Genomic DNA, 25,964 nt, shown 5'->3' with positions numbered 1-25,964 from the left:
GACTGTCAGCACATTTTGACACTGGCAGCTTGCTGTAAAGTTGAACTTCTTTACCTCTCAGCCAGCTAGCTGCAGGGTTACCTCCCTTGAGTCAGAATGTTCTCAAGTCGGCTATTGTTTTCAAACAATGATCATTGTAATTGTTTGCTTGTAATTCATCAGCATCAACATTTAACGTGATTGTATCTACATTTATATTATTATTAACGTTATATCTTGACTTACTATCAGCACATGCTAGAAGGCTAAAGGTCAAAATCAAAAGATATTGCCAGTAAAAGTTTTTTTAATAAACCTAAACATAGGAGATGCACAGTATAAAGTCCATGGGAACTATTGTGTCTAATTGCTAAGAACATACTCGATGTGAAGCATATATAATTACAAAGGTTGCACACTGCTTCTGGATAAAGCTAAATGGCAAAGGTAGAGATGTGGTACAGGTAGGAATACTCCAAGGCTAGTACAAACATATAATGTTGTAAGTCTTGTATCCAATAAAGTAGATTTAATTAGAGATGGCTAGACATGGCAGATGAAGGGTCACTGTAGGTTTACCTGAGAGAACTTGATCAGTGGTTGGAACAGGCCATCAATAAAATCACCATTTCCTTGTAGGACACATCTTGATATCAAAGAAAGTGTTAAGATGATTTATTGATCGTTGGAAGAGGTTTGTTGTAGGCTTATTTGTCTACAGTCATAAACCTGTGCTGATTGTAGGCAAGATCGAAAAAACTAGTTTTGGTTATTGATAAATTTACTTTGTGGAACCAGTAATCAGATTTTTAGAGGTATTATTTGCAATTCATTTCACCTTGCAATATTTGTGTTCCATTTGCTGAAGGATAACAGGATGGTGTGTTAATATGGTCACTTAACAAACAGGAGCAGGTTCCTCTGTTCAAACAGATGCCTATCAGTGTCCTGTTACACCCATCTTCCGGGTCATGAGTACAAAGATATTTCACAGATGCAGATAATTTGTTTCAAATAACCAGAAAATATCATAGCTTATGGAAGGAAGTATATTTAGCCAACTATGTTTGTAAGCCCATGAAATCTTTATCATCACTTGGATTCATTAACATCTGCTCCAGCAAGAACTGCTCATCACTGTGATTATGCAGTTTTCTTGTGAAACCCTACTTTTGTACATTTGAAGGAAACTGTTCTCAAGTATCTATTTTTAACATATTTTTCTTCAAATAATCACATTTCCAAGTGATTTTCCAAGTCAGAAAAGCAAGATTGATCATTCTTCATTATAGTTTTTTATCATTCGGATGTTTTTTAACTTTGATGTTTCCTTATTCCAATCCTGAAGTGTAGCCACATCAATTGATCTTCTTCTGGCATGATTTGACTGAAGTTTGGCTTTTGATTACAGGACATGCCACCTCCTGGGTCGTATGATGTGGTCAAGTCTTACGAACGTTCACAGTTAAAGCATGAGAAGACCCAGCCTCGGTCTGAAGCAGCAAAACGCAAGCATGGCTCTTTCCTGTCCGCTGCCTCTCGATTTGCACCACCACGTGACATTGTATATGGCAAAGCTGATCCTGAGGTGCCAGGTAGAGTATAAAAATCACTGTCAACAAACTATTTGTTCTCTCTCTTTCTCTCTCTCTCTCTCTTTCTTTTTCTGTCTCTCACCTCAGTCACCCTTAATTTGCAATGTCATCTTAGCTTCAGGGAAATAACATCTTTAATGATCAGTCTATATGTAAATAACCTTTATCCATGCAAGTTGATATACCTTGGCTGTTCATAATATCAATCACTGGGTTGACAAATGTTGGCTGGGTTATTCCATTTCTGTGTGATACAGCCAAAGCATTGCTGAGGTTTTAATCTACACATGTACACACCTAATACATATAATGCTATGTTAGAATAATTACTTTTATCAAAATTATGCATCAACAAGGAGACATCATGTGCCATCGTGTTTGGAATCAAAGTGAAAGACATCAGTGGCATTCATCTCTTCATTCCTTATTGTGTGAACTTACTGTTCATGCAGGAATATTTTAGTTTGACTTGGCCTACAGCAACTCATGCTGACAGTGGATAATAGAATGTGATCATTGACTTGGTTGAAACATGTCATCAAGTTCCTGTTACGTAGAACATTGCTCATGATGTCTGTCACAGGATTGGCATTGAACACACTTGGTACATGACAAATTTCCCATCATATAGGTGGAATAATGCTGAGTGCAATTAAACAAGAACCAAGCTTACTATTAACATTCTTTCATGTTGATCTCAGTAGTGCACTGAAAGTTGAACAACGGTTCCACCTACACCCTTGTGTGGCATTCACTGAGTGTGAGTCAACAACTATATATACGCACTCTTCTCCCAGTCACGCTTCCTGTGATGGTTTTCATAGATACGACAGCTTTAACATATCTGTCATTTCCTTACAGAAAATTATATTGTGGCCTTTCTCTATTCAAGATATCACTTCTGTTGTTAAATTTCTTTAGAGTTGATTCACACCAGTAGCACTTTCCATTGACACTAACTTCTCCACCTTGGATTCTACAGATTCATATCAAACATTTGCCTTCTGATAGCTTTGTAACCAAAACAAAATGCATCAATTGTAATTTTGTCTAAAAAGTGAAGCTGTTTGTTTGGAATGGCAAGGGCCACTCACAGACTGATTATCAGACAAGTTTGATTCTTTCATCAGTTTTTCTAAAGAAGCAAATTCAAAATGGCCGCTGTATGATTGCCTGTTGATAAAGCATGCCTGGAGTGTAAGTGATTTCTTCATTTGGATGTATCTGAACAAAGAACAGTTTACTGGTTAAATATTTCACCTTAGATAAAGGAATAAAAGATTTTTAGAAGTATTTACACAGGAGGGTCTGCCACAGTAGCCATGGAAAATTGTTTGGACACCATTGATAAACTTATTTTCAATAGATCTTTCTGAGGTTTCTTTGTTCATAGGTTCCCATGATACATATACCTACAAGCTTCTGTATTAAAAAAAAGCGTAAAAAATATTGTATGAATTGCACAAATTAACACATTTCTTTTGTAGGCAAGAAAATAGTACCGTGAGAACATTTGTATACATGTGATGCAGATTTCTGATTATCCCCACGCAGTTCTTGGTAATGCCAGAAAGAATGTTTGTACCTCATTTTCCCATCCATACCTTGCGGTGTAAGACTTACAACACGTCACTCTTTCTTTCCACATCCAGTTTAGAGGCCATAGCAACAGGAATACTGTTAAAAGCGTTAGACCAAACTCATTCTCATCTCGGACATTTCCATGCTGGCTAATGGCAGTTGTCACTGCTTCAGTCATATACATGAGATCATGAACATCATCACTGGGAATGAACAATGTCCACAACTTATAACTGTATGGAAATCTGAATTTGATTCTAAAGGAACTTTAAGGTGTGAATAATCTAACCTAGAAATACATCACCGTTATTCCATTAGCGGAAAAAATCATATTCTTTGCACTGGGCATACCTAGTTATAAAAACAGTGACAGAATTAGACAAAGACATGTTTCATTGTGTCAGCTGTGCATAGTTCCCCTTTTCCCTGAAACAAATCTACAAGATGCTGATAGAAAACAAGATTCCAATTAACATTATTGTTCCCCAGCATGTCACTGTCACCTGACATTATGTATATTTCTATCAAGAATTGTAAAAAAAAACATGTCAAGATTAGATCAGTAGACCATCAGTTTCTGGTGCTAACAAATCCCAGATACACATTCTTTTAGTCCTGACATATCAAGGCTGTTATCTTAAAAGATATTAAGGTTACTGCTGTAAACTGGCTGTCTTAATTAAGGTCATCAATGGAGATGCTCCATTAAACGCCTGAGTGCCGATTACTTCAAGATATACTCTTCATTGATAAACATGCGCAAACTGCATAACAGTTAGACTGGAGAGCATCCAAGCTTTTAACAAGACAATTAATGGCCATATGGTGCCTGATAAACACTCTTGGTTGATATTTAATAAACTCTATTGAATATATTCTCCTGGTATGTATTTGATCAAGATTGAACAGAGATAGGGTATGGGGTTTAGATTTTGAGATATCGGTGTGCCTTGTGGAGATCTGACTTCTTATGGATGTGGTTATTGTCTTACCCCAGGGTAACGAAATGAGCTTTGAATTAGTTGTGTGTACTGTAATTCTGTGAAGTGATGTTGATTGGATACTGACTGATTCATGGCATTGAGATACTCGGTTACACCAGCAATCGTCCTTCATCTTGCTGAGGACTATTTTGAGCCCCAGTTTAGATTGTAGACACAATTATCGTTTGAATGATACCAAACTATTCTTCTAAATTATCTAATACAGTTATAAGAAATTACCATAATTCCTGCCCACATCTGTAATATTCATAAATCTTGTCAAATAACCAAACATTTATTTACAAACTGACGTAAACTTTGATTGTAATTACAAGCTACAACATCTCCAATTTGACACAAATCCTACCCCAGTGTTAGAGGGCAGTCTCAAGTATATTTAGGTTTATAAAATATTCATATGGTCTTGATTTACATTGTCAATTATCTTGCATATCTCCCTGTGGTCTGACCGGCCATTAGATGCTCTGTCCAGTGCTATCTACTTGAGGAACACTCAGTACCAATTACAGATCCCACATCAACCACCATTTGTTGATAAACCAAGCCATTACACAGGTTTGTGTTTGAAGTCCCTGTGTGTTTAGCTGAAGCAGGGCTGGAATCAGCAGGGATATGGTCAAGTAGCCCTGAGTCAGCCTGCTTGGCACTTTAATCCCTGAACACCTACGGGTTAGTCTGGCTTGTCTGTCATAGCACATCTTCTCGACCCAAACTCTGACTTCAAACAATACACTGTGTAGCAGAACTTTTGTAGTTACTGTGAGTGAGTGATTTACTTTGAACAGTTTCCAGCTTTAGTGTATGAAGGCACTTATGAGGTAAAACCTTTGAAATATGGTGCTCAGAGGTGTAGAAACATGACTTGTCAGACAGGGTCTGTGCTCCATATTATGATTGTATAAAATTTAGGATTTACGGGGACATTAACACTTTGGGTCAGGAGAGTGTGTGAGTGAGTTTAGTTTTACACCACACTCAGCAGTATTCCAGCTATATGGTAGCAGTCTGTAAAAAAAATAGCCAGGACCACACAATCCAGTGATCAACAGCATGAGTGAGTGAGCGAGTGAATTTAGTTTTATGCTGCACTCAGCAATATTTCAGCTATATGGCAGCGGTCTGTAAATAATCAACAGCATGAGCATCCATCTACACACAGCTGGGATAGGATGACATGCGTTGACCAAGTCGGTGAGCATGACCATTTAATCCTGTTAGTCAACTCTCATGACAAACATGTGTTCCTGAAGACCAGCTCTAACCTGGCTCCCCAAGAGTCTGGGTCAGGAGAAGGGGACGAGGTGTGTAGCACTGTAGTGGACAAGATTTAGCTGTGTGGTATTTATGAGGGTACATACCAAATGTTCACCATCTTTGCTGTGCTAGTTTTCCTCAAATGGCAATAACTGATATATAAGTATGTTGTGGTTCTGACAGGATGACACATAGCATTCAGGGTAAGTCCCCAGCAATCTATGGTGGTCATCCACGTGTTCAGTGACTCAGTCATCCTACCCCAGTAGATATCAGATATCAAGAAATAGCTGGGAAATTATATCAATGGATCAAGAGCAAAACAGCACACAAATTGGTCATCCCCAATCAGTCCCCTCAGAATTACATGTGCTATACGTTCTAGTGACAGTGACTAGTTAATCAATCAAAAGTCTACAACTGATTTGAGAAACAAATATCTTGGAACATTTCATCCTCATCCTCAGAGATTTATCCACAGACATTACCTATGTATGATATTGATAGTCATAACAAATTAGGAATTTCTTAAAAAAAAATACTACTGCTTGATTTTGTTCTTCATTTAATTTGATATTTGAATTATTCAGTGCAGTACAACACTAAAGAATGCATGGCAATCTTGTCAGAAAAACCTTAGTCTCTTCCCTTTGTCCTGCTGTGTTCTTAATGTTGTTACCACCAGCAGATAGATAGGCTAGGTCACAGGTCATCCCATCCCAACCGATAAAAGCAAATTACATTTCTCTTGTTTCTGTCTTTCAGTACTGCTATCTTATTCTTAGTGCCATGGCCTGTACAGAAGGTCGGTGCTTCTTCATGCCTTGTCGCTGAGTGATATAACAAATAAACTGACTTGTGTGACATGGTGGGGATTCTGGCTGGAGACAAGGAGAAGCCATTTAACACTTAGAAAGATTAATCTTGTACTTAATTTGTTCTTTCAATCTGAAGGGAGACAGCCTATCAAGGATCACAGTTTGGTACACTTGTAAGATTTTCTGTCAAAAAAGGTTTGCTGTTGAGATGAGGAGATGAATGCTTGACAGAGCTGATTCCACAAGTGGTTGATGTTGCCCGGCATCAATAGCTGATGCAGATAAGGTCCGGACATTATTTAGACGGCCAAAACTCCTTGACTGTGCCTTTCACTGTTCCTGCTATTACCCACATAAAAGCAAGAAAATTTACTGAGCTCCATTGCTCACAGTATTGATTGTAGCATTTCTATTTTCCAATAATTCACAAAGTTTATGATTGTGGGGCTATTGAGACACTGGGATCCTACATTAGGTTGTGAATTGCGATATACTGTTGCTATGTTGCTTCTAGCCAGCTATTCAACTGGTCTCCGAATCAAAGTTCTGTGACAACTCAAGAGAATAAATTGTTGCTGTTAGACAGCCAAGCTGGGTGTAATCATAAACAATTGTCTTCAGAATTGGATGGCCCATGATTAAGGAGGGCGTTGGACACTGGATGGGTGAAATTGCTCGCTCACATCAGCTATTGCACCGATCAGGGCTTGCTTCAATCTTTCAAACAGACGACAAGTCAGTGAGGGAATGCTGGATGACTCACAGCCCCTAGCCCATCAACAAATGAGTTACGACACCATTCCGATTACTACATAGTGGCCTGCACTTCATAAGTGCGATTCAGCATTCAAGTCCATAAAATCTGCAAAAGAACATTTGGAGTTGAAAACCCGACTAGTCAAGATCGCACATTTCCTGCCCATGTTGCTGAATATTTAACATCATGCTTGCTCAAAACCTGGTCTTTATCCCTAATCAATTAATCCCACGGCCTGCGATCTGAAATGACCGTTTTTTCTATGACACTGGGCATGAGGAGTTTGCAAGTCTGCCATTAAAATACATGATTCGACATCACTTGACCCATGCCAGTTCAAGCTAGACTCATCAAATTTGAAATGATAAAAAACATTCCCAGCTTTGATGAGCGTATCCTAATCTGAGTCAAAGGTTAGACTACAGTTCAGGAATACTGCTTCCAACTATGAGAAATACTTCAAAAAGGTCTTGACCTATGGCCTGATGGTGTTTGTGCTTAACCATTATTTACACATCCCTCTGACCAAACAGTAGGTAATTTCTGCAATTGTTGATGTAATCCCACAGTGATTGTGGATATAAGCCTGACTGCGACTCCATGGCCCTCCTCTCTCTCATCTGACCAACTTCATCTCGTATTTATTACTATCCATCCATAAATCACTTTCATTGCCCACTTGAGCACGTTTCAAGGCATAAAAATGTAATTCTGTTCTTTCCACTGGCTGGGAATAACTGGTCACTCATTTCTTTTAAAATGGCCTTGGGGTCATCTTGAGTTAAACCAATGTATTAGGGACTAGTGTTTTATGGCCTAATCTGTTTGAGGATAAATTTGTGGCCTTAAACTTCTTCTCCAGGCTCTATGCTGTTCTCTCAACTGAGGACGAGTTTGCTCAGGGATGATTCAAAGGTTCCCTCAGATTTAGTTAATGATTTTTAGATTACTCCCAATTTCAGACTTCTTGTCCACAGCTGTTGAGTAAATGTTGCCATTTTTCAGTGTTTTTATCTTATTGAAATGAAGTGCAATCTTTTTCTGCATTTCACATTTACTGTTCTGTTACCATCAGATTTAAGTAAAATAGAACCTTTTACTGCTTTACTTGGAGACAACATATTTATTTACTCTGTTTTCAGTATCTTGTGCTCAATGAAGGAAAGGTTTTAATCAAATTCATTAAGTATTGCTACAAGATGTATAGCCTAATCAAAGTCCACTAGATATCATTATGTGTATTGATTTACTGATTACCACAGTCTAGCTACCTTCCCGGAAACATGTAGTTGTTCATTCAGCCTAATCATACCAATTAGTTAATCTATAACATAGTCTGCAAATCCATGTTAATCCATCTCTGTCTTTAAAGTCAGGCCTATCAACCTCAGACCTGTCAAATCAAGGGAGATAATTCTACCACCCAGGGTCCACCAGGAACTGAATGAGGATAAATGTGACTGTCAGTGTCTTATCAGAGTTATCTGAACATTTCCTCTCATTGTTTGGTCCTATACATATTCTGGTGAATCTATGACTGACACATCAGTGTATCTGTACAGTCTGCTGCAGTCCAGTCTCTGATTGGTCATGGCAGGTGTAATCTTGCCACAGCAGAAAGGTTTCTTTGCTCTGTTTTCATCTAACAGTCTTCCTATGGCTTTAGAGCCCAACCTTCACTCTGAATTCCTTCCTGGCTATCTTTATGCCTCAAAAAACAAATTCAATGAAATACGGTCAGCTTTTCTTGCCAAAGTCTATTTGACTGCAATTACCAATACGAAGCATTACAGTTCTTTTGTGCCATCCAATATGGCAAGCACCATCTGAAAGGTCTGTGATCATGGTAATCCCTTATTTGCTTCACCAACAATGCTGGTGTAATTGTGCACTGGTCAGTTTGCCTGTCTGTGTGAGTTAAACAAGAGACACTGACATGTAGCTGCTGGCTTTTAAGGGATACTAAATCAGAACTGTTGTCCGTCTGCTTGTGACTGTACCCAGAAGCAGCACACTACCTACATTAGTGGCCTGTAGCGGAGTCTGCATGCTTCCAGGATGTAGATGTTTGCAGTGCAGGACTCATTAATGTCATTGGTGAGATACCAGCTGACAGATTAGTGACATGTTTGGTGGTGAGGTGTTTGCAAACACTACTTATATCCAATCAGTGTCACTGTTATGTTACCTGGACTCTTGTTGCTGTACAATTAACTTTGGTGCAGTGAGTTACATGAACATATTTCATATATTTCAAAGATTAAAACATGTTGCTACAGTATGGAATAAAATTCATCCAGTTGCATGCAATAAATATGTGTAATACATTTTTTATAGGGGGGAGGGGGGGGGGGATTTAGCTGATTAGATGCCACATTCCAGTTCCTGTGTTTCTTCTTGGATTTATTGTAAAGAGGTGGTATATTCAGATGCTCTGATCCACAACTGCTTGGCTGAAGTTCATCTCCATTTTCCAAGATTTGTGAAATTTTGGCACAGGTTACAGCTTTCTAATTCATTGTAAGGCTAAAGAACAGTGACCTAACTGCAAAGCCAACTTTCAGTAATAAATTCCTTTATTCATTCCTATCCATAAAAAATACCCCCATTTTTTATGATTTTTTTGTGGCTTATTCCTGAGAAATATGTGGAACTGTCATTTGACTATTGGCCTCCAATTTTAAAAACATTTGCTCCAGATGGGGTCCATACATCAAGGGGGTCTCCTGTAACTGGGTTTATTCTCCTAAGACATTATAAGCAAGAGAGTAATTTCATTAGCTGTTGTATACCAATCCAGCCGCTGCCACCAAAATGTGGAAGTCATGTCCAGATGTCGACAGTACATCAGCAGAGTGTGTTTGTTCAAACCCATGTGTTGTACAGTAGGAGGCTGTTTGGGACAGCACTCACCATAGACCCAGCTGTACTCCATTGTAGTCTTTCTAAGCCTTGTAAACACCCAAACACACTCCAGTCTCTCTCTCCTTGTCCAGCAGTCAGTTATATACCCACCATTGATGTAGTGGAAGACATAATGGGTGCCTGGACCAGGATGGAAAATGTGGATTAGAGGAGTAATTAAGTCGCTGGGTGCTTTGAACATTTGCTGATGCTCCGAGTACTTGCCTTTGTACTTGGTTTGTCAACTGACCATATTGGTTGCCTTAATGAGTATGGGAAGATCCTTGTTTGTAAACAGTATGAGGTTATTTGAAGGAACAGTATATGCTTAGTTTGCTGCAGTGGCTGTTGTTTCATGCCACTTTTGAAGCTTTTCCACCAAATGATAAGTGCTGAACAGGACTAATATGGAATAATTGATCATATCACACATGATCTATATTAGCATGCAAGCCTTGTTTTTCATACTGATTTTTAGGGAGGATGTTTCATCAAATGAAATGTCACTGTCGATTTGAGTTTGAATTCGTCAAAAGACCTGGTGAAATATAATTCTGCTATGGAAGCAAAAACAAAGTTTGATGAAAGCATATTTTCAAATAGAATTTTTTGTTCTTTCACTTATACTTGCAAATGTTGTCCATAAAACTAGGATGAGATTCATCTAAGCAAGAACACCCATTTATTGCCTTGATATGATCCGAGGCAGTCACTGGACTTGTTATGCTGTAGATGATGCATTGAAATAGAACTAGTGGCGTGTGAACTTTGCTGATGGATTTATTCTTTCTAATTCTTTCCTTTTGGCTTTTGTATCCAATAAAGATTATTCATGTATCATTTAAAAAAAATATGTTGTTTTTTTTTCTTAAAGAAAAAACATGATTGCTTAACATTTTCAATTTTTTTCTTCCCAGATGAGTGCACCATATTAGTACATTCAGTGCAAATTGTAGATGATATTTTTTGTAAATGTTGAAGAAACAAGATAATTACAAGCAAAATATCTACTTCTTTGAACATTTGTGAAATAATTATCACAATGATTGCTATATAAAGTCAGAAAAATCACCTTGATGCTACTGCCCTGCTTTGAAGTTTGCTTTCCTCCTTTCAAATCAGTCTTCAGCTTTTTACTTTTTGTGCCATCACAAAGCAAAGAATACTTCTTCATTTTAATTGTGTGTGTTGTATTGTGGGATTGATCTGCTACAACTGGAGTAATTGTCCTCTGTATATTGTAGTGAGGACTGTAGAGTCGTAGCAGACATCTATTGTAGAGACATAACATTCTTCATCCCTCTCATCAGACAAACAACCCATCTAATATATTCTCTATATATTGTAGTGAGGACTGTAGAGTCGTAGCAGACATCTGTTGTAAAGACATAACGTTCTTCATCCATCTCATCAGACAAACAACCCATCTAATATGTTCTCTATATATTGTAGTGAGGACTGTAGAGTCGTAGCAGATATCTGTTGTAAAGACATAACGTTCTTCATCCCTCTCATCAGACAAACAACCCATCTAATATATTCTCAACTTGGATCAATATCTTCACATGATCTGATGTTTCACAGACTGGGTATAAACCCTTGAATCATTAGAGTCACTTGACTAGCCTATGTTGTGGATAGTTGTCAGGTTTTATCAAGTTGTTTTTTATTGCTTTATCTGAAGTACACATGTTCCATGTCCACAAAGTCGAGCTTGGTAGTACTGTCAAAGCAGGATTGTATATTATGAGGAATGTGCTGTCTGAGAGTGATGTCATGCAGTCAAGCGGGCTGCTGAGTCTGGCCATCTCAACCCATGAAGATCCAGGTTAGAATTGATCTTCAGTAACCTATGCTTGTTGTATGCAGAGGCTAAGATGATGGGGTAGTCATACTAGCTTACTTGGTTAACACGTCATCATATCCCAACTGCATAGACCAATGCTCATGCTGTTGATCACTGGATTGTCTGATCCAGACTCAGTAGTTAACAGACTGCCAGACAGCTGGAATATTGCAGCGTAAAACTGAACTAAGATGTAAGGTAGCAGGAAGGATGCACCTATGCCGTGTTGTTTGTTGGGTATAGAAGTGATCATGTGTCTTTTAGAAGGCAGTCACTGATCATTAGTGATTAAAGTAATGTTTTTCACCCACATAAGGAGAGGGGAATTACTGAAATTTTCAAATCATCAGTGTATGAATGGAAGAAGGAAAATATTTTGTTCAGGATGTTTACTGAAAGTAACTTTGGAAGTTTATATCAGCTGCCTGCCCATAGGAGGTACTTAATGTAAAAGCTGTTTGAATTTTAGACATTTTTATTACAGAGTTTATGGATACTTTTGCAAAGGCTCCTAGTGGCTGAAAGTGGAAAAAATATAAAGTCATTATTCATACAAGAGACCATATGATAAGATAGGGTAATCTTTGGTATGTGGTCTCTGCTTATTTGTGGTGGTTGTGTAGCTGCAAAAAGGTTTCTGAACATATAAACTTATGTAAAATGTAAGCCATACTTGATGTTTATCATAATTTATGCATAATTGTTTGGTGTTAAATTAATTTTCCATTGATTTGACAAAACATTAAAGTGCTTCACAAATGCGTTTTTTTGCACTTTTAATCTGTGAGGGTTGAGAGATTAAGTTAGGCCGGACCAATTTTATTTCTTGTTTTTACATATTTTTGTCCACAGAAAACCTAAAGGTGGGATGAAAATAACAAAAATATAGAAAAAATCATGAGTCATAGTAATATTCCTTTAAATACTAAAAGTATTTTACTTTTGGCTTTACTTTAAATATCACAGGCAAATTCATAAAACAAGAAATGAAATTGGCCTGGCCTTAACTGTTCTTGTAACTAGTCTTGATCTTCCTTATGAATATGCAAATATCCATTATTATGTTTGACATGGGCATGTCTAAGTGACAGTACTGATTAAGTGACAATACCAGGAACTTGTCTCAAAGTCATCAATCAAATAGTTCCCTGTCAAGGTTTGTAGTGAGTGTATGATGACTTGACATGGAATAGTACAATCACGACACCTGCCTCTCCCTCCATCCCAAACTGCCAGTCATCCTGTTACAGGTACAGCTTGGCAGTTGCCACCAGGATCAGGGTCCTCCTGTAGCAGGACTGCTGAGAAAGATTGGCTTTGACATTGGGATATCAACTGTCCAGATAATTGCCTGTCCAGACTGCTTCTAATTGTCTGGCTGCTGGTTACTTCTGGCCAGTTATGTGTACCTATAGCTGTGGTGTGCAGCTGGTCAGGTCATACAGCTCATATATACTGTTCCTGCAACAGATTGATGAAATAAATCTTGCCTAGCACTAACAGATAGAGACAGATCCTAACTGTTGTCCAGCAGGCCACCACTAATGTCTGCTGCAATGGTCATACATGTCATTCCTGTTTGCACCAATCAAATCATTATCCATAAATAACACAGTGATTATCTGCCCCTGACTGACCACTCTTCAGGAAAACTGTAAAGAAGGTAGTTTTGGCATAATTATGTTGTTCTTGAAAGGGTGTCTTGACATGTTCTGTGACTGTGGGTAAAGGGGTGTTTGGACATGGAGTGAATGGTCAAGTTTTATAGCGTTAATCTTCAACAGTGGTGAGAGTGAGGTCATGGTCAGTTATACTTTCAGTGACTGTTCAGTCATGCCTAGCAGGCACTGAGGTTAACATCATGTCAAGAATGACATGCCATTTGTTGAAACTGATGAATGTTGATTTCAGTCAGTGAAAGAGTCATGTCATAATGTTTGCTTTCCATCATACTTAGTTAAGTTGCTTATTTCTGTTTGACATGAAGATTCTTCTCTGAATAGTGAAAATGCCGACTTGGATTAAATTTGATTCCAGTTAGATTTTAAGAGTGGAACGATTTCGAAGAAAGGCAGTTCTGACTTGATCAAAGACTCGCAACAGAGGAATGTTTGTTTGACATTGATTCAGTAAATCAATACTAGGGATAAGGTTATTGATGTTGGATAAAATACAAACTGATTATCTTTGTTGTCTTTGATGTTAATGCTTGCGAACATAGCTGTTGCATGATTTGTGAATTCAAACATTATGTCTGAACAAATGACAGATTTTTTAAACTATTGAGAGAAGTTATTATTGTAATCAGATTCTGGATTATGCTCATTTTACATAATCCATTTAATCCAAGTTTACAAGTTGTTTCTGTATGGTTCCTGCTTCATTCCTATCTCTATATTTACTGTGATACTATGTCAGTATGTGTCTAGACAGTGTTTAGAAACGCATACAGCTGGAAGACATAGGATAAGGAGGGATAAATTCATTAATTGATTAAGTGCATAAAATGGAAATTTCAATATGATAATGTAAGGCCTTTTGTCTAAACCATTCTAAAAGTTACTGCTTTTTGTAAGCCTTACAAAATACCATATGCCCAATTACATTTGATCTGAATTTGTTCACAATAATCTCTACATACTGTCTTCACAAAAATCATCATGTTCGAAAACAAATACTTCGTTTTCAAATTTTCCATCAATGTCATACATATATTTTGAAGATTCAAATCTCAAATTTAATTTTATCAAACAAATTCTCAGTCCTCAGCTCCTGTATCCCTAACAGTAAGATCTGCCTATTGGGATAATCCTAAATGTCGTTCTTGATTGAAAAGAAAATGCCTATGAGTATAATGGTGTGAGTTATTGATGTGAGAGAGAGTTAATTTGGATGACAGATGATATAGACAACATTGATAAAGCAGAACACTCCATCTCCTTAATCCTATTGTCAGTTCTTCCATGTTCTGAACATACATACTTCTCATTAAATATTGACATGTTGTCATTCCATGTGCCACTTTGCTGTCAATGTCAAGACACAAGAACATGGTGTCAACTTGGATGTATATTCTGTTTAGTAGTAGTCCATATTGTTTGCCTACAGCTGACATGCTTTTAGCTGAAAGGTCACTCTGACTTAGGCATATATGTCCCCAAGCAAGAAGCTTTGTTTAACTCTCTCACAAGAGATTTATTTCCATTGCTGGTAATTTAATGCTGAAATAATTTTGTAGCATTGTGTTTTTAACCATCTCAGTCTTACTTACAATGTGTACTATAAGTTGAGTTTTATTAGACTTAATTTTGGTTGAATTAAACAGTTATTGTAATGAACCAAGACTTTATGAAATGATCTGATGTGTTTTCTGGTGTGTCTGACACACAGGGGTTAATCTGTAACTGACATCCACTGCCTTTACTAAAGATGACACCTTACATGATATTTACATTTCAGATTTACAGTTTCATATGTCAAAGATATGTGACCCCTCTTTCAAATTCCTGCATAAATACTATGAATGTTAAATCTAAACAAGATTGCATGTCTCTCATCACAACTGCATGCGCTCTGAAGCTTTTCAGTAAACAGCCTGCATTCTTTCAGCCCAACTTAAAGCTCTAAATATGACAGTTTTTCAGCTGTTGAGAGTGCACTGCCTACAGCAGGGGAGTGGCTGCCAGGGGTAGAGTTTGTGTAATCTGTAATGTCATATTGAATGTAGAGACGGCATCTATCAATGTCCATACTGGAATATGGAAACGAGCTCATGACAAGGGTATCATTATCTAATTGTAAAAACATGTTTGACCACAGTGATATCAGTGACACATTACAATATCACTTATCATGGGTATCAGCCAGGTCTTTATGTTTGGTGTGTCATATGTGACATGTTTTTAGTGATTTTAGACGACACTGTTGACTTTGTCATTGATAACAAGAGACTTGCTTGAAATGTAACCTTTTAACCTCAAATCTTCCATCTTTAAAAATCAATATTGTTTTTGTTGTTGAACATTATGTGTAGATGACTGTAGTTATACAGAGACACAACCATGTATCACCAAAATCACTTCAACTTTCTGAATGTTTTGAATGTTTCAACAAACGCTTCCATTGTGGATTTGTGTTTCGGAGGCTGCCTGAAATTTGTCAGTGGTTGTGGTATAATCTGGAGACAAATTTTTATGAAATTTTCCCCCATTCATCTCATTTAGCTCCATAGATATTTAGGCAATATGAACTTTACAGTTTTGTGAAACATTATATCATTACGCATCAATAACAAAGTTTTTCTACACAGTTTGACAGGGCAATTCATCTCCATCTTCTGTTTCTGTATTAGAGTGCAATAAACTGATTCATTCGTTCAAGTGGAATCATAAAAACACTTCATAATGGTACCTTTGAGACATGTAAACTATATTACATTCCAACAGTTTTTCACATTAATACAATGGGTATTTTAATCTTGTATTTTTATGATTTATATCACAGATGAGTAGAATCAATAAGTTCATCTTCTGATGAGTACAAACCTGGCCATTGCAGGAGCTCTAGGTTTAGTTCAACCTTTGTGACAGTGAGACATAGGCCGCCATGTCAGATCCACAGAAGTCTCACTGTAGCCTGGTATAGGGCAATAATATTGTTGTGGACTGGTTCTATGTTTTGGGTTTAGTAGGAGCCAGGCAAACACCTAACAGCTGTGTGTTGCTCGAGATCACTAAATCTCCACAAAAGTCACACCAGCTAATTACATTCAGCATATAAACTGAAGGTCCAGGTATATTCCATTTTGATTTAGATCCATTGTCTGTTGACTTGAGTCAGGATGCATCGTAGGCTGTTTCAGTTGGCCGCTTGATGGTACTGTAGACAGATAGATACCCACTCTGCTGGTGTATATCATCTGCAAGGCAGTTGTTATTCTATTAATGGCCCCAATAAGACCAGTATTCCTATAAACCGACCCAAGAAGACAGCTTTAGTTGTGTTTTACTGGTATTGGTAAGAACTGCCTTTTGTATTTGCTACAACAGAAAGAGGTTGCTTGGAAAATAAATCCTCTAGATAAATAGTTTCATCAATATTTCCTTTTTAGAAGCACTGTGATATGTGGAATTATTATCTGGTGCTCTGTAATGAACTGATAGATGTTTGTGTTGGATGTAGACAATGTCCACTGTTTCATACTCACTGTCAATAGACATGAAAATGGAGGAAGCCTGTGCACACAGGAAAGTAGTATATATTTTGTTATACAAGAACCTTTGTAAAGGCATTCTCAGTGTAGAGAAATATCAATGACATGTTCATATGTTTACTGTCGTGGGCAGTGGCAGATGATTTGAGACTTAATTCAATCCCAGAATTACATGTATAGATCTTCCTGCTTAAAGGCTTTGGCCCCACTTTGAAAATCGGTTTTAACACTAAGATGACCATAGCCTTTGACATAGGCTAATAATGGTTGTCAGTAGGTGGTGGGACATATGAATTGCCATGGTCTTGGAAAAGCAGAAAATCAGTTTGAAAAACAGACTAGTTATATAAGCCAACCTTCTTGAAAGCTAACCGTGAAGGACTGATTGATCAGTTTAGAACAAGACTCATATATTTGCCTAAAGTTATTGAAATTGTATTGTATAAGTGAAACTATTTTCAGTGATTCCTGCTGTTCCAGGTCCAGGTGCATATGATCAAAAGACAGACAGAAGCAAGAAGGGCGGTCTCATAGTGACCAGGGACAAGAGATTCAAGGACATTAAGACAGATGCTCCAGGCCCAGGTGCTTATGAGGTATGTACATCCTAGAGCATCTTGCATTGGGGAGTCCAGGTTAGAAGAGGTCCTCAGCAACCTGTGTTGTCATAAGGCAAACAACTGACCCATGGTCTGATTCTGTGACTTGGTTGCCTTGTACCTTGACAGAATTGATCAGTGCTCAATATCTCCAAGACTGGATTGTCAGGTGCAGACTTGATTATTTAGATGCCTCAGGCTTGTAGCTGGAATGTTATTGGGTGCCAAGTTTTAAACAAATTTAAAACAAACTGCTTGGTCATCTTGAATTCTCAAGGACATCCCAGTGTTCAATCTGTAAATAGCACCTGACAGATATGACAGGAAAACATCTTAGTGCATTAGCTTGGCGTATGTACAAACCTACAAAATTCACCAAATTTCTAATCCTGTAGCAAGAGAGCACAGGTAGGACAAGATAACTTTCGCATTTACATAAGCTTACAATGAACATGCATTGTCAAATAATGCAGTGAGGATGTTCCAGTGTATAACTTGCTGCTGCTGTCACCCTCCTGAATTTTGTCACATTTGATCTTGTAGCCAAGGAACCATAATATACCTACCCTAATTTCTCCACCACCATCATTGTTAGCTATGTTGCATGATGTTTGTGGCAAATCAGTTTGTGTATACTAGTTGATTAAACAAAAATGTAAACATAGATGGTAAATGAATTTGAAATGTTACAAATAATTGTTAGTTTTATTGAAAGTTGATGTTGATCAGGTAAGCATGTTAATTATGTTTGAGTTTTTGGTTGTATGTGACCTTTAAATAATCTTTTTTGTACCTTTCACTGAAAAATATTATGCATCTTTTTCCAAATGAGCAGTAAAATGGACCAGGAATCAAATCAATGAAGTTGACTTGGCTGTTTTAAAAAATAAATTCTCATGTTCACTTTCTCATTCCCTTGGCTAAATGTTGAACTCTGAGAGTCACAGTGTTAAACAAACAAACCTTTTAGCTTACATCAGTTCACTTGAAAATATTTGATAAATATCAATCAACAATATAACAAAGTAAGAAATATGATATTCCATCAATAAACAAGCAGAAACACTCAGGGGTATGAGTATGAGATTGGTGGGGTTCCAACCAGAACTCCAGGAATGAAATTGGACAGTGTGACAGGGTAGAGGCTGGCCTGATTGATGAAATAGTTTTTATGAGTCAGCATAGATGCATCTTGCTCTTCTTGCATGCTTCTGTCACTAGCTTCAAAGACATTCATTTTACGACAAACTTCTAAACATGTCTTTTAGGGAACTTTTGTACATTTTCTCCCTAGAGAAAGACATTTTCCAAGGACTCCAAGCCATTTCTTTTTCTCTGGACGCCAAAGTTGTAATTTGAGGACAATCTCATGTCATGTTTTTTCTGCTTCAAACGATTTTGAAGATCTTTCAATATCCACCAGTGACAAATGCTTCTTTTTCTTTGCCTACTCAATTCATGAATCCATCATGGCAGCTTCAGTCACACATCCATCTTAAAACTGGGTTTTCAGGTTGGAGCACACATAACTTTCTGTCTCTTTCTGTCTATGCATGAAATATTTCACTAAAAAAGAATCATTCCAATAAAAAGTTTCATCTTTGTTGAAACCAGTCATGGAAATAAATGTTCAAAAACCAGCAACACTCTTCATTGACTTGTGAAAGTTTCTTTGGGGGTTTCCTAAATATTTGCTGAATCGTTAAAAGTCCTCTCCCATAACTCTATCATCCAAATAAGGCAATGAAAACAAACAAACAGCATGCTTGATAACTTCTAGAATTTGAGATGTGAAAAGTAGACAGACAAGATGAAGCTTGTGATAGTGCGGCTGACTAATAAAATGTCTGCCTCATGGGACAGTATGCAGGATATGCAAGATCTTTCTTGGATACAAACCAGTTTGTATTCCTTCATGTATTTTAGCTGGAGCTCTTCATCATTTGGGGGATATTTTTTATGGAAAAAATCATGACTTTTGTAAAAAGAAAAAAGTAGACAACTCAAGTTTATTGTAAGAATTTGGGTTAAAAATTAATGGTTCAAGAATTGTTTGAAAAACTTTTTAAGATATTTTTTGTTCCATCTTTGATAATTTTATGTGCAGGCTCTCATCAGTCATATTTTTCACATGTATTTTATTTCTGAAACTTGAGTCAGAGAATTTAGTTTGTGTTTATTGTTTGCAGTGTTGGATATCAGTACAAAGAAAGCTGTGGCTTGTGGAGGGATTCAGAGTAATTGAAAACCACAATCGAAACAGTTACAATTTTGAGTATTGGCTAATGAAAAAAAGCTTAACTTTAGTTTGAATCTGGAAAAAAGTAACTTGATGACACTTTCCTCAAGTCTCTTTTACATGAATTATAGAAAAGAACAAAAGGCATATAATACAAAATAGCATTAAAAACATCTGGCCCCAAAATAAATGCAAATTCTAAAGGTTTACAAAGTTTGTATCGAACTGACATGCGCTGATTAAATCTTGGAAAAGATTTTTTGTTCCCATTTTGTCATTTTAGAAATCATTTATCATTCTTGATCCCACGATCTGCTTGTGCTGGGTGGGTAAGGATTTTGAAGCAAAGATGCCCAGCTTCGTCTAAATGTTTAACAAGCCTAAGACAAAGAAAACTAATGCGATTAAACATGTTGAAAAAATCGTAAGATGAGGAACAGACTTGACAGAATATTAAAGAAATCACTAGGGAGGGAACGACATTTTCCCGTTTTAATGCATTCATAATGAACAAGCAGAGTTTCAATTTCAGTCCGAGTGTCCAAGCGTGGCTCCAAGGTGACACGGAGGCTGTCAAAGACTAATTCATGCAGAATAATACAATTGACCCTTCAGTCCCATGGCTTGCGTTTTTAAGGCACTGGTTCCCCAATTGATATCATTTTACTATTATCCATTGAAATTTGCCTGATTTATCCATTTTTATATTAGCCAATATCTTTTCAAGATTAGGTCAAGTTTCTACTAATGTAAAACACAAACATAACCGTAAGTCTCACATGCTTGGTAAGTGGGTTAAGATGGGAATAAAATTTGACGAATGTTTGAAGTTTGTTTGTGAAAAGAACAATGATGTTATTGCAGTTTACTTTTTGCCTGTCAACATCTGTTTATCTTTTTTCTTACTGCTGAAGTCACCATGGAAAATATCCCATTTCCTGTTTAATTTCACACTGCTTGCCAAAGACATTCGTAGGAATGATAGTTGAGAATTCATGTGATCGTGTTACCATGACAGTTGCTCAGAATCTGTTATTTTGTGTAAATATGCAGTACAGATGAAGTCGGATGATCCATTTCCTTTGTACAAAGTAACACACTTGTATCAACTTACAATAAAAATCAGAGAAAATTGGATTATGCTGCTCTGTGACAGCTGACAGAAAATTATTTTCAGAAATTGTTCAATTCGGTTGGACCACAGGAACCTAAATGTATAATTAGGGATGATTTTTTTCTGTCTGAAGATTTTAAAAGAGTAGGTTGGGACGAATGAATTCTGTGCAATTTACGTATCCGATTTCCTTGTCATGCTCAGCCAACAAAACCAGAAACCAAAATCTGCATCATTTAACAAAGCCAAGAGGAATGTCCATTATTCTACAGTGAAGGCAGTTGGTGGTAATTATATGGGAGAGTGTTTTTCTACTTTGATGTGCGAAGTATTAATCATATGACTATATTATTATCTACAAGACAAATGGCATGGCTCGGACAGGGGATATTGGGTTGCAGGACCTGCCGTCTGTACACAATGGTCATACAACAGGATTAATTGATACTGAGGATTTTCCCTGAACTCAGATGGTAATGAGCTGTGGAGAAATGACTGTATGATTTGAAACCAATAAGTTAATGGTGTTTTCTATTGTTTGACAGTTACATTTAAAATATAGATTGTTTATTACTAAATGTTTAGCATAAATGGTACATATATCAAACATTTTTAACTGAAACAAGTTGAATTACTAAAGATTTGTCATATTTATGAACAAATTCCTTAACACTGTATTTAGTCTTCCTCATTTTTTTCATGTTCATTTAATAAGTTTACTTTAAAGTTAGTTAATTGTCACTGTAAATATCCACTGATTTATAAAGCAGAAAACATTGGAACCCTCCAGTGATGAGACTGCCTATATATAACAGGAAGTATATTTTTAAAATATGATTAATGACATGATGCATGTAAAATTATCAGTGATGGAAAATGGAATGGGAGTGTCTTGAAAACAATTGTTTTCGGAAATACTTCCTGACCATTAATTTTAACCTGAAATTCTTCCAGTGGGCTATGTTTCATGATATGGTAATCCAGATGGATATCTTTGGGAATGGTATCATTTCGATCAACAGGAGCCACTGTAGACTAAACTAAATGTTAAAAAGCTACTTCAAAATACATTTTAAATGTATGCAAAGAGGGATGAAAGACTCTCTGATATTGCACCAATTCTACCTGATTTTCAGCATAAATCTCCACTTGTATGTTTTCACATAACAGTTATTACTGACAAATGTCAACTTCCCCAAAAATATTTGACTCCTTTCAAGAAAAAGGCCATTAAAAAAGACCCAGAAAGCAAGATAATCTTTCTCTGTCTCCACTCTGTCAAGTTAATAAAAAATGTTTGTCTGTGTTCAAAATATTGAGAATGATGAAGCTCCCCAACAGAAAAGTAATGTTTTTATTGTCACCCCACCGTGTCTGTTATCACAGGAGCCATAAGAAAATAGTATTCATCAATCAATAGTTATCAGTATCAGATCATGTGGTGTTTCTCTGCAAGGCTCACATTAGTATCTCTTTCACTTGACACAGAGTCACTAAGTCTGTGTTGTCTTTACCCAAACTTACTTTGCATCAAATTGATATTATTTATCACCAAAATAATGTTCCTGCCTGCCATCCATTTCCTCATAATTATTAGAAAAGTGTTTGATAAATGCAACTGAGATTGTTTAGGAATGGTAGGTTTTGTATGCAAGATACAGGAGAGCTTCAGTCAATGATGACTTAATGTAATTAAAATGTGAAATTCAATTTGATCAGGGAGTTTTTCAACATGACTCTTCAAGATATGTGTTATTGAATTGGATTGCCTTCATTTAATTTAAAATGATCCGTCATATAATCAATCATACAGTTAATGCAGAAGTATTCATTTCACTTGAAATTAACACCCATGTCACTGTCAACTCAACTGTCATTTTAGGTGCTGTGGTCAATTTCGTCCATGATAAATGGACTTGTGCCCAGTTAGAACAAGTGCAAGATGGACAATTATAAAGAGCCCTGTTTCATATTTTATGAAGACCCTATTGTAACTCAATTACCACTGTGATAGAGGTGTGAGTCAAATCTCACCTCCAACAGTGGAGGGGAAGCAAGGGATGGAGGGAGGAGGAAAGGAAGAATAAATGAAAGACAGAATAATGATTAGATAGCTGACCCTGGCTTATTATGTTGGTACTGTCCCAAGACCATGTGGCTAACGGGGGTATTAATTCCATACTACCAGACCAAGTTAAGAGTAATTATACACAGTTTATAACATGTCCCTTACAGCTATGATTCATCCATTAGGATGAAGAAAATTAGTCACCTATCTGAAGAGAAGCGATAACTATTTCTTCTTAAAATAAATCTTACAGTATTATATATTTTCAAATAATAATTTTATGTATTAAAGATGCTTTTGTCTCTTTTAATCAGTTGGAGCTTTAAACAAATATTTAGTGTTTTTTTTGAAAAGACATGAGCCATGAAATGAAAGTTTGATTCATGCTGAGGAAGTGTGGATGTTTTGTAGTCTCACAGTCTCTGAACCACATTATTTTGCCTACTGACAAGCCTTCTTTGCAGTGCTAAAGCCTCAAATGAATCAAGTCTGGATTTCCTCGGGTTCTGAATCTCTGATCTCCCTGAGGCTCCTTTTCAATGAAAATGGGTTTGTTATTACTAAAATTATATATATTCAGAGCCTTAGCCATAGTCTAGATGTTTTGTTGAAGGTGATCTGGTGGTTCTGTACGGACTGACCTGTGAGTAGTTTCAGATTTGAACTTGCTCCCCTTTCTGTGAGGATGTGGCATGGCTTTGTCTATGTTTCGTCTATCAATGGATGAGGTTGATTTGGATATCCCCACTGCACAAACATCAGCCACCAGTAGTATCTGGGCTCCTAGGGAGTCTAGCAGAACCCCTTCTCTTGTCACACTGATGCTAGGGACAGTTCAAAATAGTGATATCTCAACAGATCATGAGGATATGTGTAGGGTTATCATCAGGTGAACAATTTTGTGTAATGTTAGAGGCTGGAGTGCTCATAAATATCCTCAGGAAGGTCAGCTGGTGTGTGGTGGATCATGAAGCAGAATTCTTCCTGGAAACCTCAGCAGTTGGTGGTATTACAAATGTATATCTGGACACCTGGGTGCACGGAAACTGTTGTGTCCAGACTGAGCCCCCTCCCTGCAGTTGGGTTACAAAGAGAGCGTGGTGCCTAGACTTATGCCCAGTCAAGCCAGCCTCACTACCTCCAGTAGACATCCAACATGCAGTATCATCACACACTCAACCAAAACAACTTGCACATCCACCCCTCAACCGTCCTCATGTCTGTGTATTCAAGTCTGATATTTCTGGAAGTTAAAAGGAACACATGACACTTTTGTTTGGTAGGAACTTCTTTTATTCCTTGGTATGACATTTCAGATCTGCTGTTTGCTCCTTATCATATGAATATTGAGTAAGCATGAAGAGTTATGTATGTAACACATTCACAGATACCTGACAATCACAGCCACTTTAGCCCTTGTTCACTCTGTTCCCTGCGTTTTTACCTATCCAAGATGCCAGCAGAGGGTATCTCCAGCAGAACATATCACCCATCTCGTATCTCTCTGTTTGTTGTTTCTGTCCCCGACCTCACAGGCGTCTTCATCCACTGTCCTTTCCCCTAACCCAAAGATAGAACTCATTCCCTTGGGAAAATCACAGATAATCATCAATTATAAATATATGTCTGCTTACACATGAAACCACTAGAAGAGCCATTTTACGTTTAGCTGTACAAATACCACTAAAATGTCGATCAGACAAAACAAGATTAGTGCATGGATTACCAAAGTCGGTAATCCAACTCCACAACATTAAAGTTCTATTCCAAATGTGTTCCAACAAAACCTGGTCGTGAGGGGATATTTGACTGAGCTTTGATATAAGAAAATATCACAGATTAGAATTTCATGCTTAGACATAAACAGTTGGCTGTGAAGGTGTAGATCCATTTGCTAATGGGATCAGCTTGGACTGTTTCCCTCTGAACATTATATGGGCTCTCAGTGTCAGCCCTACTAACACTGCTTAGGGTTTTATTAGTCTGGCCAATTTGTCAACATCACACAGATGATTTTCATTAACTGTTACTGTAAATTACTATCTTTAATAGATTTTATATTGAAGGATTCTAGAATTATGCTAGTTATTTATTTCAATATGACTGGAAATATTTAATGTGCATAATGAACTAAATTGTTTTGTATTGTGATATTCAGGTAACTTCATTACTATTTGGTAGTTTTTCATAAACACATGTACATGAAATAGTCGGAATCTGTATTTTTTGTGGAAAGTGTTGTTCTCATTGTATTGAACACAAGCAAACTTAAAAAAAACATAACAGATAACTGTGTGTTATTAGTATTTTGTAGTAGCCCTGATAATATTTTGTGTTAGGTGTGCAGTGACTGTGGAGTATTAATTTGGAACGTTTTTTCATGTAACTATAACCGACCTGTCACAAATCCAATGCATCATGATCTTCAGCGACCTACTGATTTATAGTTTTTGTTTGAAATCAATGACATTCCTAAATGAACTAACTTTGCATGTCAAAAGTCATTAGTAAGGTTCCATCAATTCATCACAAACAGATTGATAAACGAGGTACACAACACTGAAATAGTAATCAGATATATTTAGATGATGGTTAATGAATGCCACAAGGTCAAATACACTGATCTGAGATATTCAAACAACATATTCACATTGTTCTGATATTTTCACAACATTTCCAGTACAACTTCACCTGCATTCATCACTGTTTGTTTTGGACCCAGGGAAACTAACCCAATTTTGTCAAGTGTTGTCAGGGGACTACTTGCCTTACAACTTATAACAGGCTGATAGATTGCAGAATTTTGAGCACCACTTTGTGTCATTTGGGTATGTTTACTTGTATGCAAGTCTGGACAGTTGGTCATGAGGGTATTGTCATCATTACCCTCATTATATGGTTACACATAAACAACAATGTGTCTGTCTGAAGGATAGCATAATGAAAACTATGAGGAGTGGCTTGCAGGAGACATTATGTCTGCTTTAAGAAGAA

The 25,964-nt window shown here is 37.0% G+C and overlaps 2 protein-coding genes across 2 annotated transcripts in view; both read left to right on the top strand.

Moving 5' to 3' along the window:
• The window catches only part of LOC137283503 (netrin receptor UNC5C-like), a 352,179-nt gene that overhangs the window by 138,082 nt on the left and 188,133 nt on the right, over positions 1-25,964 (top strand). The window lies entirely within an intron of this gene.
• Positions 1-25,964, top strand: part of LOC137283447 (sperm-tail PG-rich repeat-containing protein 2-like) — an 87,548-nt gene that overhangs the window by 52,671 nt on the left and 8,913 nt on the right. The window contains exons 10-11 of the mRNA XM_067814945.1: positions 1,391-1,574; positions 17,431-17,546. Of these exons, the coding sequence (XP_067671046.1) occupies positions 1,391-1,574; positions 17,431-17,546 (300 nt within the window). The remainder of the gene's footprint in view (positions 1-1,390; positions 1,575-17,430; positions 17,547-25,964) is intronic.

Source organism: Haliotis asinina, chromosome 5 (assembly GCF_037392515.1).
Source record: "Haliotis asinina isolate JCU_RB_2024 chromosome 5, JCU_Hal_asi_v2, whole genome shotgun sequence".
Classification (NCBI taxonomy): Eukaryota; Metazoa; Mollusca; class Gastropoda; order Lepetellida; family Haliotidae; genus Haliotis; species Haliotis asinina.
The sequence above is the reverse complement of the archived record's forward strand: the minus strand, read 5'-3'. Positions and strand labels throughout refer to the sequence as shown.